Genomic DNA, 16,269 nt, shown 5'->3' with positions numbered 1-16,269 from the left:
GTTGCTGGAAAAGCGCAGCAGGTCAGGCAGTATCCAAGGAACAGGAGAATCGATGTTTCGGGCACAAGCCCTTCTTCAGGAATCTCCTGTTCCTTGGATGCTGCCTGACCTGCTGCGCTTTTCCAGCAACACATTTCAGCTATAGTCACTGGACCTATCATTACATCCTTGTTCAAAAAAGAGGTAATATTTGTTAATCCCTCCGGTTTGGGTACCACTTTAGGAGAGTTAAGACCAAGTGCACATGCAATTTTTTTCCCTTGCTTCTCTCAGTTCTTTGATCCATTATGTCCAGTCCTGGTGATTTATCAACCTTGTGTACAACTAATTTTTCTAAATACCTCCCTTCCAGAGTCACAATCTCCTCCTCTTACAATATATTTTTTCTTTGGTAAAAACAAATACAAAATATAGATTTGTTACTTCAGCCATGCCCCACGCAGAGATGCCTTTTGATCCTTCTTCTGTTTCCCATCCTTTTTGTACATTTCTTGCATCTATAGGGCAACAAAATACTTTGATTCCTTTTTATGCTCACTGCCAGTCTCTTCTCATAATCTCTCTTTGCCTTCAGTAATTTCCACTTCTCCTCTAAATGTTTCAACATGTGGCCTGGTTCGTACTTGAACAGTCAACCTGAATTATGAAGGTTTGTGGTGTATTATTAGTATTGGGAAAGTTGAATTCTAATCAGACCATAATATTTAGGAGAAGAATTCAGCCATTTGGCCCATTGAGTCTGCTCCACCACTCAATCATGGCTAATACATTTCTCAAATCAATTCTCCTGCCTTCTTCCCATAATTGTTGTCGTTCTGTTCGCCGAGCTGGGAATTTGTGTTGCAGACGTTTCGTCTCCTGTCAAGGTGACATCCTCAGTGCTTGGGAGCCTCCTGTGAAGCGCTTCTGTGATGTTTCCTCCGGCATTTATAGTGGTTTGTCTCTGCCGCTTCCGGTTGTCAGTTCCAGCTGTCCGTTGCAGTGGCCGGTATATTTGTTTGTTTCACAGGTCGATGTGTTTGTTGATAGAATCTGTGTATGAGTGCCATGCCTCCTAGGAATTCCCTGGCTGTTCTCTGTTTGGCTTGTCCTACAATAGTAGTGTTGTCCCAGTCGAACTCATATTGCTTGTCATCTGCGTGTGTGGCTCCTAGGGATAGCTGGTCGTGTCGTTTCGTGGCTAGTTGGTGTTCATGGATGCGGATCATTAGCTGTCTTCCTGTTTGTCCTTTGTAGTGTTTTGTGCAGTCCTTGCATGGGATTTTGTACACTACGTTGGTTTTGCTCATGCTGGGTATCGGGTCCTTTGTCCTGGTGAGTTGTTGTCTGAGAGTGGCTGTTGGTTTGTGTGCTGTTATGAGTCCCAGTGGTCGTAGTAGAGTTGAAAAATATGGTGCTGGAAAAACACAGCAGTCCAGGCAGCATCCGAGGACCAGGAGAATCTGCTCCTCGGATGCTGCCTGGCCTGCTGTGTTTTTCCAGCACCACATTTTTCAACTCTGGTACTCCAGCATCTGCAGTCCTCACTTTCTCCTCGTGGTCGCAGTAGTCTGGCTGTCAGTTCAGAAATGTTGATGTATGGTAGTGTGGCTAGTCCTTTGGGTTGTGGCATGTCCTCATTCCATTGTCTTTCCCTGAGGCATCTGTTGATGAAATTGCGCGGGTATCCGTTTTTGGCGAATACATTGTATAGGTGTTCTTCTTCCTCTTTTTGCAGTTCTGGTGTACTGCAGTGTGTTGTGGCCCTTTTGAACAGTGTCTTGATGCAACTTCTTTTGTGTGTATTGGGGTGGTTGCTTTCGTAGTTCAGGACTTGGTATGTGTGTGTGGCTTTCTTCCCATAACCTTTGATCCCCCCTCTGTCTTAAATATGCTCAATGACTTGGCATCTACATCTTTCTGTAGCAATGAGTTCTGCAGATTCACCACCCTCTAGCTAAATAAATTCCTCATCTCCATTCTAAATGGTTGTCCCTTCATTCTGAGACTGTGCCCTTGTATCCTCGTCTGTTCTACTCTTGGAAGTATCATCTTCACATCTACTTTATCCAGGTCTCTCAGTATTCAGTAAGTTACAATGAGCTCCTCTTTATTCTTCTAAACTCCTTGAGTACAGATCCAGAGTCTGCAACTGCTCCTCATATGACAAGCCCATCATCCCTGCGGTCATTCTTGTAGACCTCCTCTGGACACCCTCCAATGCCAACACATTCTTCCTTAGATATGAGTCCCAAAACTGTTCTCAGTATTCCAAATGTGGTCTGTCCAGAGTCTTGTACAATTTCAGCAGTGCATTTAGTATTCTAGCCCTCTTGAAATGAATGTAATGTTGCATTTGCCTTCCTAATAGCCAACTACACTGGGACTCCCAAAGCCATTTGCACTTCAGATTTAGAAAATAGTTGGTTTAATAACAGGAAGAGAAAATTCCAGAACTGTTGAAGAAGAGGTATTTAGGAATCCACATTAATAAATAATGAAAGGAACAGAATAGGACCCCTCAAAGATCAACAAGGCAGCCTATGTGTAGAACCGCGGGAGATACTACATGAGTATTTTGTATCAACGTTTACTGTGAAGAAGGACATGGAAGATATAAAATGTGGGGAAATAGATGGTGACATCTTAAAAAATATCCATATTATAGCGAAGGTGCTGGATGTCTTGGAATGCATAAAGGTGGATAAATCCCCCAGACCTGATCAGGTGTACCCTAGAACTCTGTGTGAAGCTAGGGAAGTGATTGCTGGGCGCCTTGCTGAGATATTTGTATCATCAAAAGTTACAGTTGAGGTGCTGGAAGACTGGAGGTTGGCTAACGTGGTTGTGCTAGTTACAAAAGATGGTAACGAAAAGCCAGGGAACTATAGACTGGTGAGCCTGACATCGGTGGTGGGCACGTTGGAGGGAATTCCTGAGAAACAGAATTTACGTGTATTTGGAAAGGCAAGGACTGGCTTTGTGCATGGGAAATCCTGTCTCACTAACTTGATTGAGTTTTTTTGAAGAAGTCACAAAGAGAATTGATGAGGGCAGAGCAGTGGATGTGATGTATGTGGACTTCAGCAAGGCGTTCAACAAGGTTCCCCATGGGAGACTGATTAGCAAGGTTGGATCACGTGGACTATTGGGAGAACTAGCCATTTGGAGACAGAACTGGCTTAAAGGTAGAAGACAGAGGGTGGTGGTGGAGACTTGCTTTTCAAACTGGAGGCCAGTGACCAGTGGAGTGCCACAAGGATCGGTGCAGGGCCCACTGCTATTCATCATTTATGTAGATGATTTGGATGTGAACATAGGATGTTAGTTAGAAAGTTTACAGATGACACCAAAATTGGAGGTGCAGTGGACAGTGAAGAACGTTACCTGAGTACAACATGATCTTGATCAGATGGGCCAAGGAGTGGCAGATGGAGTTTAATTTAGATAAATGTGAGGTGCTGCATTTTGGAAAGGCAAATCTGGGCAGGATTTATACACTTAACATTAAGGTCCTGGGCGGTTTTGTTGAGAAGAGAGCTTGGAGTGCAGATTCTTAGTTCCTTGAAAGTAAAGTCTCAGCTAGATAGGATAGTGAATAAGGCATTTGGTATGCTTTCCTTTACTGGTCAGAGCATTGAGTATAGGAGTTGGGATGTCATACGGCAGATGAATATTGCATGCAATTCTAGTCTCTTTCCTTTTGGAAGGATGTTGTAAAACTTGAAAGGGTTCAGAAAAGATTTACAAGGATGTTGCCATGGTTGAAGGATTTGAGCTATAAGGATAGGCTGGGGCTGTTTTTCCTGAAGTGTCACAGGCTTATAGAGGTTTATATGAAGAGTATGGATAGGATAAATAGACAAGGTATTTTCCCTGGGTTGGGGCAACCCAGAATGAGAGAGCATAAGTTTAGGGTGAGAGGGGAAAGATTTAAAAGGGACCGGAGGGGCAACCTTTTCATGCAGAGGGTGGTGCGTGAATGGAATGAACTGTCAGAGGAAGTGGTGGAGGCTGGTACGATTGCAACATTTAAAAGGCATCTGGATGCGTACATGACTAGCAAGGGTTTAGAGGGATATGGGCCAAGTGCTGGCAAATGGGACTAGATTAATTACTCTCTATGACTGTATTAAAGGTTTGTTATGGGGCTTATGAAGAGGCTTTCACTGAGTGAATGTAGATGTACAGTTGTAACAAGACTTCTGTTTTTTAAATTCCAGCCCCGAGTAATAAAGATCAAAATTCTATTTACCTCCTTAACTACTTGATACATCTGTATGCAAACCTTTTGTACTTCATCAACAAGAACACCCAGATTACTCGGTGCTACGGTTTTAGAGTCTCTTCCCACGTAAATAATAGCGTGCCTTTTGATACTTCCTTCCAAAGTGCAGGATCTCACACTCCACCTGCCAGGAATTTTGCCCACAAACATTCAATCTGTTTGTGACCCCTCGCAGATTCCTCACTACAACAAGCACCTCTTTTTGCATTATCAGCAAATTTGGATACATTATACTCTATCCCCTCCTCTGAGTTATTAATATAGATCATGAATAATCGAGATCTGAGGTCTGATCTTTATGGTACTCCACTAGTTATGTCTTTCTGAACTGGAGAAAAACCCATTAATCTTGATTCTGTCTCCTGTGTTTTAGCCAATCCTCAGTCCATACTAATACCTTATCCCCAATACAATGAGCAACTAAATTGGGTAAAACTTTTAGGGCAGCATGGTGGCTCAGTGGTCAGCACTGCTGTCTCACAGTAGCAGGGTCCTAGGTTTGATTCCAAACTCGGGCGGTTGTCTGTGTGGAGTTTGCACATTCTCCCCCTGTCTGCCTGGGTTTTCTCCGGGTGCTCCAGTTTCCTCCCACAGTCCAAAGATGTGCAGGTCAGGTAGGTTAGCCATGCTAAATTGACCATAGTGTTAGGTGCATTAGTCAGAGGGTGGGTTACTCTTCGGAGGGTCGGTGTGGACTGGTTGGGCTGTTTCCACACTGTAGGGAATCTAATCTAGTCTTTTATGCGGTACCTTCTGGAAATCCAAATGCACATCTAGTTGTTCTCCTTTATCAACTCTGCTCATTAAATTTGTCAAACTTGATTTCTCTTTCACAAAACCTATTTGAATGTGATAGACTTTTCTAAATGGCCTGTTATTTCTTCCTTTTCCCCTTGACAGATGTAATGATAACTAGCCTATATTTCTTGATTGCTGTCTCCCCTCCCATTTTGAATTAGCAGTTTTCTAACCCACTGGAACTCTTAGAACATAGAACATAGAAGAATACAGCGCAGTACAGGCCCTTTGGCCGATCCAAGCCCAACTAACCTACACTAGCCCACTATCCTCCATATGCCTATCCAATGCCCGTTTAAATGCCCATAAAGAGGGAGAGTCCACCACTGCTACTGGCAGGGCATTCCATGAACTCACGACTCGCTGAGTAAAGAATCTACCCCTAACATCTGTCCTATACCTACCATCCCTTAATTTAAAGCTATGCCCCCTCGTAATAGCTGACTCCATACGTGGAAAAAGGTTCTCATGGTCAACCCTATCTAAACCCCTAATCATCTTGTACACCTCTATCAAGTCACCCCTAAACCTTCTTTTCTCCAATGAAAACAGCCCCAAGTGCCTCATACGATCTTCCTACCATACCAGGCAACATCCTGGTAAACCTCCTCTGCACCCGTTCCAGTGCCTCCACATCCTTCCTATAGTATGGCGACCAAAACTGCACACAATACTCCAGATGCGGCCACACCAGAGTCTTATACAACTGCAACATGACCTCAGGGCTCCGGAACTCAATTCCTCTACCAATAAAAGCCAGTACACCATATGCCTTCTTCACAGCACTATTTACCTGGGTGGCAACTTTCAGAGATCTGTGTACATGGACACCAAGATCCCTCTGCTCATCCACACAACCAAGTATCCGACCATTAGCCCAGTACCCCATCTTTTTGTTACTCTTACCAAAGTGAATCACCTCACACTTACCTACATTGAACTCCATTTGCCACTTTTCTGCCCAGTTCTGCAACTTATCTATATCCCGCTGTAACCTGACACATCCTTCCTCACTGTTAACAACTCCACCGACTTTCGTATCATCCGCAAACTTGCTCACCCAACCTTCTAGCCCCTCCTCCAGGTCATTTATAAAAATGACAAACAGCAATGGTCCCAAAACAGATCCTTGCGGAACACCGCTAGTAACTACACTCCAAGATGAACCTTTACCATCAACTACTACCCTCTGTCTTCTTCCAGCCAGCCAACTCCTAATCCAAACCTCCAACTCACCCTCAATGCCATACCTCCGTATTTTTTGCAGTAGCCTACCATGGGGAACCTTATCAAACGCCTTACTAAAATCCATATACACCACATCTACCACTTTACCCTCGTCTACCTCCTTAGTCACCTTATCAAAGAATTCAATAAGATTTGTGAGGCACGACCTGCCCTTCACAAAACCATGCTGACTATCCTTGATCACATTATTCCTATCCAGATGATCATAAATCCTATCCCTTCCAATTCTCTCTAAGACTTTGCCCACAACAGAAGTGAGACTCACCGGCCTATAGTTACTAGGGTTATCCCTACTCCCTTCTTGAACAAGGGAACCACATTCGCTATCCTCCAGTCTTCTGGCACTATTCCTGTAGACAACGAGGACATAAAAATCAAGGCCAATGGCTCTGCAATCTCCTCCCTTGCTTCCCAGAGAATCCTAGGATAAATGCCATCAGGCCCAGGGGACTTATCTATTTTCACCCTTTCCAGAATTTCCAACACCTCTTCCCTACATACCTCAAAGCCATCCATTCTACTTAATTGTGACTCCGTATTCACATCGGCAACAATGTCCTGTTCCTGAGTGAATACTGACGAAAAGTATTCATTCAGTGTCTCCCCAATCTCTTCAGCCTCCACACGCAACTTCCCACTACTATCCTTGACTGGACCTATTCCTAACCTAGTCATTCTTTTATTCCTGACATACCTATAGAAAGCCTTAGGGTTTTCCCTAATCCTACCAACTAAGGACTTTTCATGTCCCCTCCTTGCTGCTCTTAGCTCTCTCTTCAGATCCTTCCTGGCTACCTTATAACTCTCAATTGTCCCAATTGAACCTTCACGCCTCATCTTTACATAGGCCGCCCTCTTCCATTTAACAAGGGATTCCAATTCCTTATTAAACCACGGCTCCCTCACACGACCCTTTCCTCCCTGCCTGACAGGTACATAATTATCAAGGACACTCAATAGTTGCTCCTTGAACAAGCTCCACATATCAATTGTGCCCATGCCTTGAAGCCTACTTTTCCAAGCCACGCATCCTAAGTCGTGCCTCACCGCATCATAATTTCCCTGCCCCCAGCTATAACTCTTGCCCTGCAGTGCACACTTATCCCTCATCACGAGAGTAAAAGTCACTGAAGTGTGGTCACTGTCCCCAAAGTGCTCACCTACCTCCAATTCTAACACCTGGCCTGGTTCGTTACCCAGAACCAAATCCAGTATGGCCTCACCTCTTGTTGGCCTGTCTACATATTGTGTCAGGAAACCCTCCTGCACACATTGGACAAACACCGACCCATCTAACGAACTCGAGCTATCGCTTTCCCAGTCAATATCTGGAAAGTTAAAGTCCCCCATAACAACCACCCTATTACTTTCACTCTTCTCCTGAATCATCCTCGTAATCCTTTCTTCTACGTCTCTAGGACTATTAGGAGGCCTGTAGAAAACTCCTAACAGGATGACCCCACCTTTCCTATTCCTAACCTCAGCCCAAACTACCTCAGATGGCAAATCTTCATCCATCGTCCTTTCCACCGCTGTAATACTATCTTTGATAAGCAATGCCACACCTCCCCCTCTTTTACCCCCACCTCTGACCCTACTAAAACATTTAAACCCTGGAACCTGCAACAGCCAATCCTGTCCCTGTTCTACCCATGTCTCCGTAATAGCCACAACATCAAAATCCCAGGTACCAACCCACGCTGCTGGAATACTGAGAGTTCTGGAATATTTCAACCAATGTCACAACTATATCTGCAGCCACCTCCTTTAAAACCCTTTGAAAGGTGATCATCAACTCCTGGCAATTTGTCTCCCATTATGAGATCATTTACCCATTAGCACTTTGCTTATGTGTTATCTTTGGGATGTTTATAGCATTCTGCATGAAATTTAATGCGAAACATTGGGATAAGTTAACTGCCATTTATATGTAATTAGTGTCCAAATCACATCCTCCAAGGGTCTCACACTTATCTTTTTTATTCCTATATCATAGGAGCTGTTTCTGTTTGGTTTTCTTTGTTCCTAGCTGGTTCCTAACTTGTTCCTAACTTTCACAATCAACTTCTGGCCCTCTTTTTTAGGCTTTTAGTCATTTGCCTATCATTAGATTTTGTTGCTTTGTTTGCCTTATTTTTTATATTGGAAATGTTCTATGACTGCCTTTGTTAGACACAAATGGTTCATTCTTCTCAAGACCTCCTTTTTGACTGGAATAAGTGTTTGCTTAATGTCATGAAATATGTGCTTCAATGCCTTCCCTGCCTCATCCACTGACTTTCCCTTTTAGTCTATTTTCTCAGCCCACTTTAGTTAACTTTTCATAACTCTAATTGCCCCTGTCTCAGTTGAGGACACTGGTTTGAGGCCTGCATTGCTCTCCATGATCTAAAATAGCCTGTTCCTAGGGAGATTCTGTGATATATTCTTCTGAGATACAATCTCTGCTGTACACTACAAAGTTGTCTTCTGTGTCCCCCTTCCCCATCTGATTTGTTCAGTCACGATTAAAATCAGCCGTGAAAATTGTAATGGCCATCTTACACACCTCCAGTATTTCCAAATTTATCTTGTCCTACAGTGAGACAACTCTTTGGGGGCTTGTAGATTACTTCCACCCATGACTGTTCCCTTATTTCCACCCCAACTGATTCCACATCACAATTTATTGCACCCATATCATTGCTCACCACCACATTTACACCATCCTTTATTAACAAAGCTACCCCACTTCCTTTTACATTTTGTCTATTCGGGAATGTCAAATACTGTTGAATATTGGCCTCGGCAACTCAGCTATCAAGTCACGTTTGTTTCTATTTGTGCCATCAACTCATCTATCCTGGATGAGATAGGTTTGCTCGCTGAGCTGGAAGGTTCATCTATCCTGTTACAAACACTGCATGCATTCACATAAAGAGCCTTAGGCCACGACTTTTCACCACTTATCACCTACCTTGCTTCCAATTTCTGCACTTTTCTCAATTTCTGCATTGCTCTGTGTAGATTTTTGTTCCTGTCACACTCCGGTTATCACTCATCCAATCACAACCCTGCACTTCGACACTCTCTCTCATTTTTGACTTTTAAAATTTCACTTCTGTTGAAACCCCCATCTATATAGAGTTGACAAGAAGTTTAGTCACCAATAAAGTGATGAGCCTATGGAATTCACTGCCACGGGAAAGTCGTTGATGTCAAAACGTGTTTTCAAGGAGGTGGATATAATTTGTGGCAGAGGGAACAAGGGATATGGGGAAGAGCGGAATCAGGATATTGAGCTCAATGATCAGCCATGATCATATTGAATGGTGGAGTATGCTCAGGATCGAATGGCCTACTTCTGTTCCTCCCTCTTATGTTTCTATGAAAATTCTTCCAAACTTTCTTCAGAAACTTTTTCCCCTCTTTGTCCTTTATTACTTCCTAACCCAGTATATATTTCCAACAGTTGGTGCTCTGTGTGAATGAATGAATGATTTTATTGTCACAGGTATTTTACAGAGAAGCACAGTAAAAATACGGTGAAAAGCTTTTCCACCGTCGCCATGGTCCAGCACCATTTTGAATAGTTTAAGAAAAAAAGAATTAGCAAGATATAGATTAAAGAGAATCCATCAGTCCTGAGCCAGCTCATCATCAACAATGCCAGTAGTATATACCTGTTGGTGTCATGGTATTTTTTTCTAAATTTACCAGAGAAATTTTGTCCTGGATCCCTCTAGGACCCTCCCTCCCTCTTTCTCTGTCTCGCGCGCTCTCTCTGTCTCGCGCACTCTCTCTGTCTTGTGATCCCTCTCGCTCTATCTCTCTCTTTCCTCCCACCCTTCCTCCAGGATTTTAATATTCTTCTTGCCCAATACTTCCAGTGTGTCTCCTTTCTTTTCGTCCCAATCTTTTTCGAATTCCTCAGATTCTGACCTTTTATTCAGCCCACTGTCCGTGGGTACTCATCACATGGGTTATCATTTGCCCTGCTGTGGTTGTTTAGATAGATACATTTTAAATCTAACTTAGACCTTATTACATCCCCTCTTTAATCAATGTCAGAGACAGTAGCGTTATGGTGATGTTATAGGACCAGTAATCCAGAGGCCCCAGCTAATACTCCAGGAACACAACTTTCCATCTCTCTGTCTCGAAGGAACAGAGCAATTGCTGAACAAAGCAGAGAGAGAACCCAATGGGCTGCACGCCTGGGGTTTGTTCCAACCCAAAGTGATATTTTGGGCAACATCCTCTTCCTTTAGTTTGGAACTTGTAAGTTACTTTTCTACACCCAAAGTCAATAGGAAAGTTTGAACAAACTGGCAATGTGAGATAATGACAGGGGATTGATGATGCAAGGTCATTCAGCTGAAACAGTAACTCTTGTGTTTCTCTCTCTCTTTACAGTTGCAGCCTTTGTGGTTTTCTGGGTTTATTAAAGAGCCTGTTGAACGTTTCACAGCTGCAGAATGTGTTGACCATCCAGTGAAGACTCTCAATTTCTCCAAAGGCTAACAGGCCATGTTTGTCCCCCGGTCGCTGAAGGTGAAAAGAGTGGAAGAAGGCGAAGGCCAAGCTGCCAAGAAAAGTAAAGTCCTTTGCGATGATTCGGGGGACACTGAGCAGTCCCAGGGGGTCAGGGAAGATCCTGAGTCCACTGCCGGTCCAGAGGAGGAGGAGGAGGAGGAGGAGGAGCCAGTGAAGCAGCTGAGCAAAGTCCAGCGCTGGCCAGAGCCAGGAGAACCGGTCTGCTCAGTATGTGGCCGGTACGGTGAATATATCTGCAATGAGACTGACAGCGATGTGTGCAGCCTGGAGTGTAAAGCCCAGAATCTGCAGCGTTTGGGATTGGGGGCTCCAGCACCCGTTGCTGAGGCACAGCCCAGCCTGCAGCCGGAGGAGCAGCCTGGCAACTACGTGGAGCACCCATTTATCTCCAGCCTGAGGGCCGAACAGGTGGAGGCCCTGCAGCACCAACTTGGCATCGCCGTGTCGGGCCCGGCTGTCCGGCCCATTGTGGAATTTGAGCATTGCGGCTTCCCCGAGACCCTGAACGGGAACCTGGCGAGGCTGGGCTACCTGAGCCCTACCCCGGTACAGATGGAGATGCTGCCACAAGGCTTGGTGGGGAAAGATGTCCTGGCAGCAGCGGACACTGGCTCAGGAAAAACTGCGGCTTTTCTGCTTCCAGTTATCATGGCAGCAATGCGAGAGGTGAGGGGCGACGGAGAAGGCTGGAGGGGCAGAGGGAGAGCGATGAGGAGAGGGAGGGTGGGCTGGAGGAGGTAGTTGTACATTGCAAATACAGAGGATCTCCAATTTGCATTAACGAAATGCTAAAGAATCTTGCACATTGTCCCTGTGTCCAAATTCTGACTTATGTTTTTTAAGTACAGAGCAAGTTATTGCAATCTGGAACATTGACCTGAAACAACAATGGAGGCGGAATCAATAGTGGCTTTCAAAAGGGAATATTCACAAAGGAAACTTTTTGCACGTTTTGGGATTAGCTCTTTCAAAGAACCCATCATGCACAATCGACTAAATCGCTTCTTGCTGTGCTGTTTACATGATTCTATGAATCCGAGTGAGGTAAAATTTGCACAGAATGCTGGTTTGACCACACACAACTTTGGGCACACTGTGGTCTCCACTTTATAAAACGAATGTTTGGATGCTGGGGAAGGTATGATAAAATATTTGCCAGGATGGTACCAGAAGTAAAAATTTGCATGACTATTTAAAATATCCTTTCATTGTTTAGCAGTCCAAAACTAGGAGGACCATAAATGTATGATGATCATTCATAAATTCAATCAAGAATTCAGGAGAAAACTTACGCAGAATCTGGTAGGATGTGGAACTTGCTACTACCCAATAGAATCTGTAACCTAGGTGTACTGTTTTATCTGCAATCTGGGTAAAAAGCAAGGACTGTAGATGCTGGAAACCAGATTCTAGATTAGAGTGGAGAAAGTGAGGTCTGCAGACGCTGGAGATCAAAGCTGAAACTTTATTGCTGGAACAGCACAGCAGGTCAGGCAGCATCTAGGGAACAGAAGATTCGACGTTTCGGGCACATGCCCTTCTTCAGGAATCAGGAATTCAGGAATCCTGAAGAAGGGCATGTGCCCGAAACGTCGAATCTTCTGTTCCCTAGATGCTGCCTGACCTGCTGTGCTGTTCCAGCAATAAAGTTTCAGCTCTAGATTAGAGTGGTACTGGAAAAGCACAGCAGTTCAGGCAGCATCCGACGAGCGGTAAAATCCCTTCATCAGAAATAGAGCTTTATCTGCAATCTGGCCACTGACTTAAGGGTACAGTTGAGTTGCCAATTTAGGTAATCGTATCTGCTGACTCAGAGAGTAGTTGAAACTGATTGGGAATTTCAAACATTGGGCCAAGGACTGGTTCTCTTTATAATCATTGCTCTGTGACTAACAAAGTGTGAGATTGTGAAGTTTTGTCTTGTCTGGACTGACAGATGTACATTAGAGACAAAAGCACTTTTGGCACAGTGAAGTATTTCTGAAGGGCAGTTGTTGTTGTAATTTTAAAAATTCGTTCATGGAATATGGACATTGCTGGCTGTGCCAGCTTTTATTGCCCAGAGGACACTTAAGAGTCAACATGGGCAGGCAGTGGCTTAGTGGTATTATTGCTGGACTATTAATTCAAGTAATGTTCTGGGGAGTGGGGTTCAAATCCCCCCTGTGGCAGACAGTGGAATTTGAATTCAATAAAAATCTGGAATTAAGAGTCGAAGGGGGAGCATGAAATCTTCGACAATTTTCAGAAAAAAATAATCTGTTTCCCTAGTCTCATAAACAGCATGGAAACAGACCCTTTGGTCCAACCAGTACTTGCTGACCATGTTGTCAAACTAAATTAGTCTCGCCTTTCCTATTCATGTCTTTATCTAAATGTCTTTTAAACTCTGTAACTGTACCTGCATTCACTATTTTCTTTGGCAATTCATTCCACACACAAACCACTCTGTGTTTTTTAAAAAAAAGTCTCCATATGTTCTTTTTTAAGTCTTTTTCCTCACCTTAATAATATGCTCCCCAGTTGTAAACTTCTCCAGCCAAGGGAAAACACCCTTGCCATTCACACTATCTATGCAACTCCTGGTTTTATAAACATCAATACATCACCCCTCCACCTGCTACGCTACAATGAAAAAAGTCCCAGCCTTTCTAATCTATTTTTATATCTCAAATCCTCCCAGCAACGTCCTGGTTAATCCATTCTGGAGATTTCTTAAATTTCCAGTTTAATGATATCCTTCCCAGACTACCAGAACTGCACACTTTTCGAGAAGGAAACTACTGTTCTTACCTGTGATTGCAGACCCACAGCAATGTGTTTGACAGTGAACTCTCGATTAGGGATGGATAATAAATGCCAGCTTAACCAGTGTTCCTCCATCGCAGAAATGAGTTTTAAAAAAAATGATTGTGGGTCTAAAGTAACATGTAGGCTAGACCAGGTAAGGATGGCAGATTTCCTTTCATTAGATTAGATTCCCTACAGTGTGGAAACAGGCCCTTCCAGTCCACACCGACCCTCAGAAGAGTAACCCACCCAGACCCATTTCCCTCTGACTGATGCACCTAATACTATGGGCAATTTAGCATGGCCAATTCACCTGACCTGCACATCTTTGGACTGTGGGAGGAAAGATTGGAGTACCCGGAGGAAACCCACACAGACACGGGGAGAATGTGCAAACTTCACACAGACAGTCGCCCGAGGCTGGAATCGAACCTGGGACCGTGGTGCTGTGAGGTAGAGGTGCTAACCACTGAGCCACTGTGCCGCCCCATAATGGACATTAGTGAACTAAATGGGTTTTGGTACAATCATTTTTTTTTCGAACGTTATTGAACTTTTAGGTGGTGGGTTTTGAACCCAGCTGGGGTTGTGGATTGCTAGTCCAGTATCGTGACTACGACGCACAAGTAGATTTATTTGCATAGCAATAGACTAGACTACAAACTGGGCAGAAATGGGAATAAACATTGCTTAGAATATTCTTAGGAGACAATGGATAAGAAAAAGCTGGGTTTAAGAAAGAAGTAATTCCTGGTAATTAGTGGATTACACAGAGTGGTAGAAGTGGACTGTTAGAATAAAAGGAAAGTTGCATAAAATTACATATAATAGTATGTGTATTTTCCAGTTGTGAGGATGCTTTTGAAGCAGAGGCTGTGCTTGTATTTGAAGGAATAGGGCATGTGATTTTTGGCTTATTGTTCATGTAGATGATAAACACCAACATAGAGTGGTATAAATAGCCTGTCTGTGTTATAATTTCTTCGTAATTTAATTTCTAACCCTGTAGCATCTAACCTTGGGTGTTTGGCTCTGTATCACTTTGTGTTGATCTCGGAGTGTTTTGATGACATTGAAAGCCCAAAATGAGAACATTTTTTGGTGTCTCCAGCAGTCGCATTCCATAAACTGAATAATTTAAAAAAAAGAATGGGAACACAAAATTCAGAAACTGATTACTTTCTCAGTTCAACGTTGCAGATGTGGAATAAAGCGGAACTGTCTGTCTCAGAATTTGAATGGTAGCATCTTTTGTTTTCCTGTCTTTCAGAACAAGAAGACTTCAGCCCAGCAGCCGACTGGACTGATCCTGACTCCGACACGTGAACTTGCCATTCAGATCGAAGGGCAGGCCAGGGAGCTGATGATGGGTTTGCCCAACATGAGAACTGCACTGCTGGTCGGGGGAATGCCTTTACCCCCACAGCTGCACCGCCTCAAACAAAGCATTCAGGCAATCAACAGTCTATTCAGACAGAGTTTTATTTGCTCAGTCTTGTAATTTCTCTGTTATTTTTCCCTACTTGTTGCTGCTTCTCTCCTTAAGAGACTAACTCTGAATAGGATGAAGTTACACAGATTTTGGTTGCCTTCATGGCCAATCCTTTTAATGAACTTGGGCAATAGTTGTTAGCAGTGTATTCAACTGTATGGCTTCGCATCTGAACTTAATCCTATCTTCTGTTCAACTTTTGCACAGTCACCCCGTTCCCATGAAATGTTGGCTTTGCCAATGACATTTTTCCACAAATGGACAAAATAGGGTGTCATGGATGAGGACTGCTAGTTAATTTTGTTTTTTGTTGTTTGTTTGTTTTCCAATTCCTTACCTGATGGTGTTAAGGCTAACTGCAGCCCTGTCTGAGATCTGGTAACTGCACAAACCAGCAATCCAACCAGGACCTGCTGGTCTGTGTGGCTGAGTCCCACCTGGCCTAGTTACCAATTAAATCATAATGTATTCTTTATTGGTTTGTGTTGCTTTCACATGAATGGACTGCTATTTCAAGGGCACAGTTTTCCAGCATTACCAAGAGCAGCCAGTCCTCAGAGTCTCACTTTAACATTGCTACTTGTGCTCTATAGGAGGATCCATGTAATGGTGCCTGTGATCACTCCTGTGTTATCTGTTAATAGTGGTGAGTTAGTTCCTCTGTCCATGTGAGAACAGTCATTGTTTCTGAGTTATTTCCGTGTTGTTGTTCTACTCAGTGCAGAAAATGAAACATGGGTCCTCCAGAATTCAAAACATGGGATACTGTTGTGTTCCTCTTGTTATCTCTGCACCAGTTCCTTCTTCCGCTAACCCAGAAATCTGGTTACAACATGACAATTGCTAAATCTCCTCCTTTAAGATACTCCTTAAAATCTATCTCTTTCACCAAGCTCTTGGACCACCTGTCCAAGTATCTTGCATAGCTGTATCAAATTGCTTCTGATAATACCTTTTAATGTAGCAAAAATGGCATTTTATCTGTGTTGGGATGAAAACAGATATACTCCGCAACTGTCAGGCAACATCAGTGGAGAGAAAAATGGAGCGAAAGTTGCAGATCTGTGACTTTTCATCAGATTGGGGCTTGTTCTTACAGTGGAGAAGTTAAGTAGAAGATTTGAAGAGAGGTGTTCAG

The 16,269-nt window shown here is 43.6% G+C and overlaps 1 protein-coding gene across 1 annotated transcript in view; it reads left to right on the top strand.

Moving 5' to 3' along the window:
• Window positions 1-16,269, top strand: part of ddx59 (DEAD (Asp-Glu-Ala-Asp) box polypeptide 59) — a 30,684-nt gene that overhangs the window by 2,679 nt on the left and 11,736 nt on the right. The window contains exons 2-3 of the mRNA XM_043680002.2: window positions 10,709-11,515; window positions 14,910-15,092. Of these exons, the coding sequence (XP_043535937.2) occupies window positions 10,823-11,515; window positions 14,910-15,092 (876 nt within the window). The 5' untranslated portion in view covers window positions 10,709-10,822. The remainder of the gene's footprint in view (window positions 1-10,708; window positions 11,516-14,909; window positions 15,093-16,269) is intronic.

The sequence above is a fragment of the Chiloscyllium plagiosum genome, unplaced genomic scaffold, assembly GCF_037043375.1.
Source record: "Chiloscyllium plagiosum isolate Xiang-an unplaced genomic scaffold, Cpla_swu_hap1 HiC_scaffold_33, whole genome shotgun sequence".
Classification (NCBI taxonomy): Eukaryota; Metazoa; Chordata; class Chondrichthyes; order Orectolobiformes; family Hemiscylliidae; genus Chiloscyllium; species Chiloscyllium plagiosum.
The sequence above is the reverse complement of the archived record's forward strand: the minus strand, read 5'-3'. Positions and strand labels throughout refer to the sequence as shown.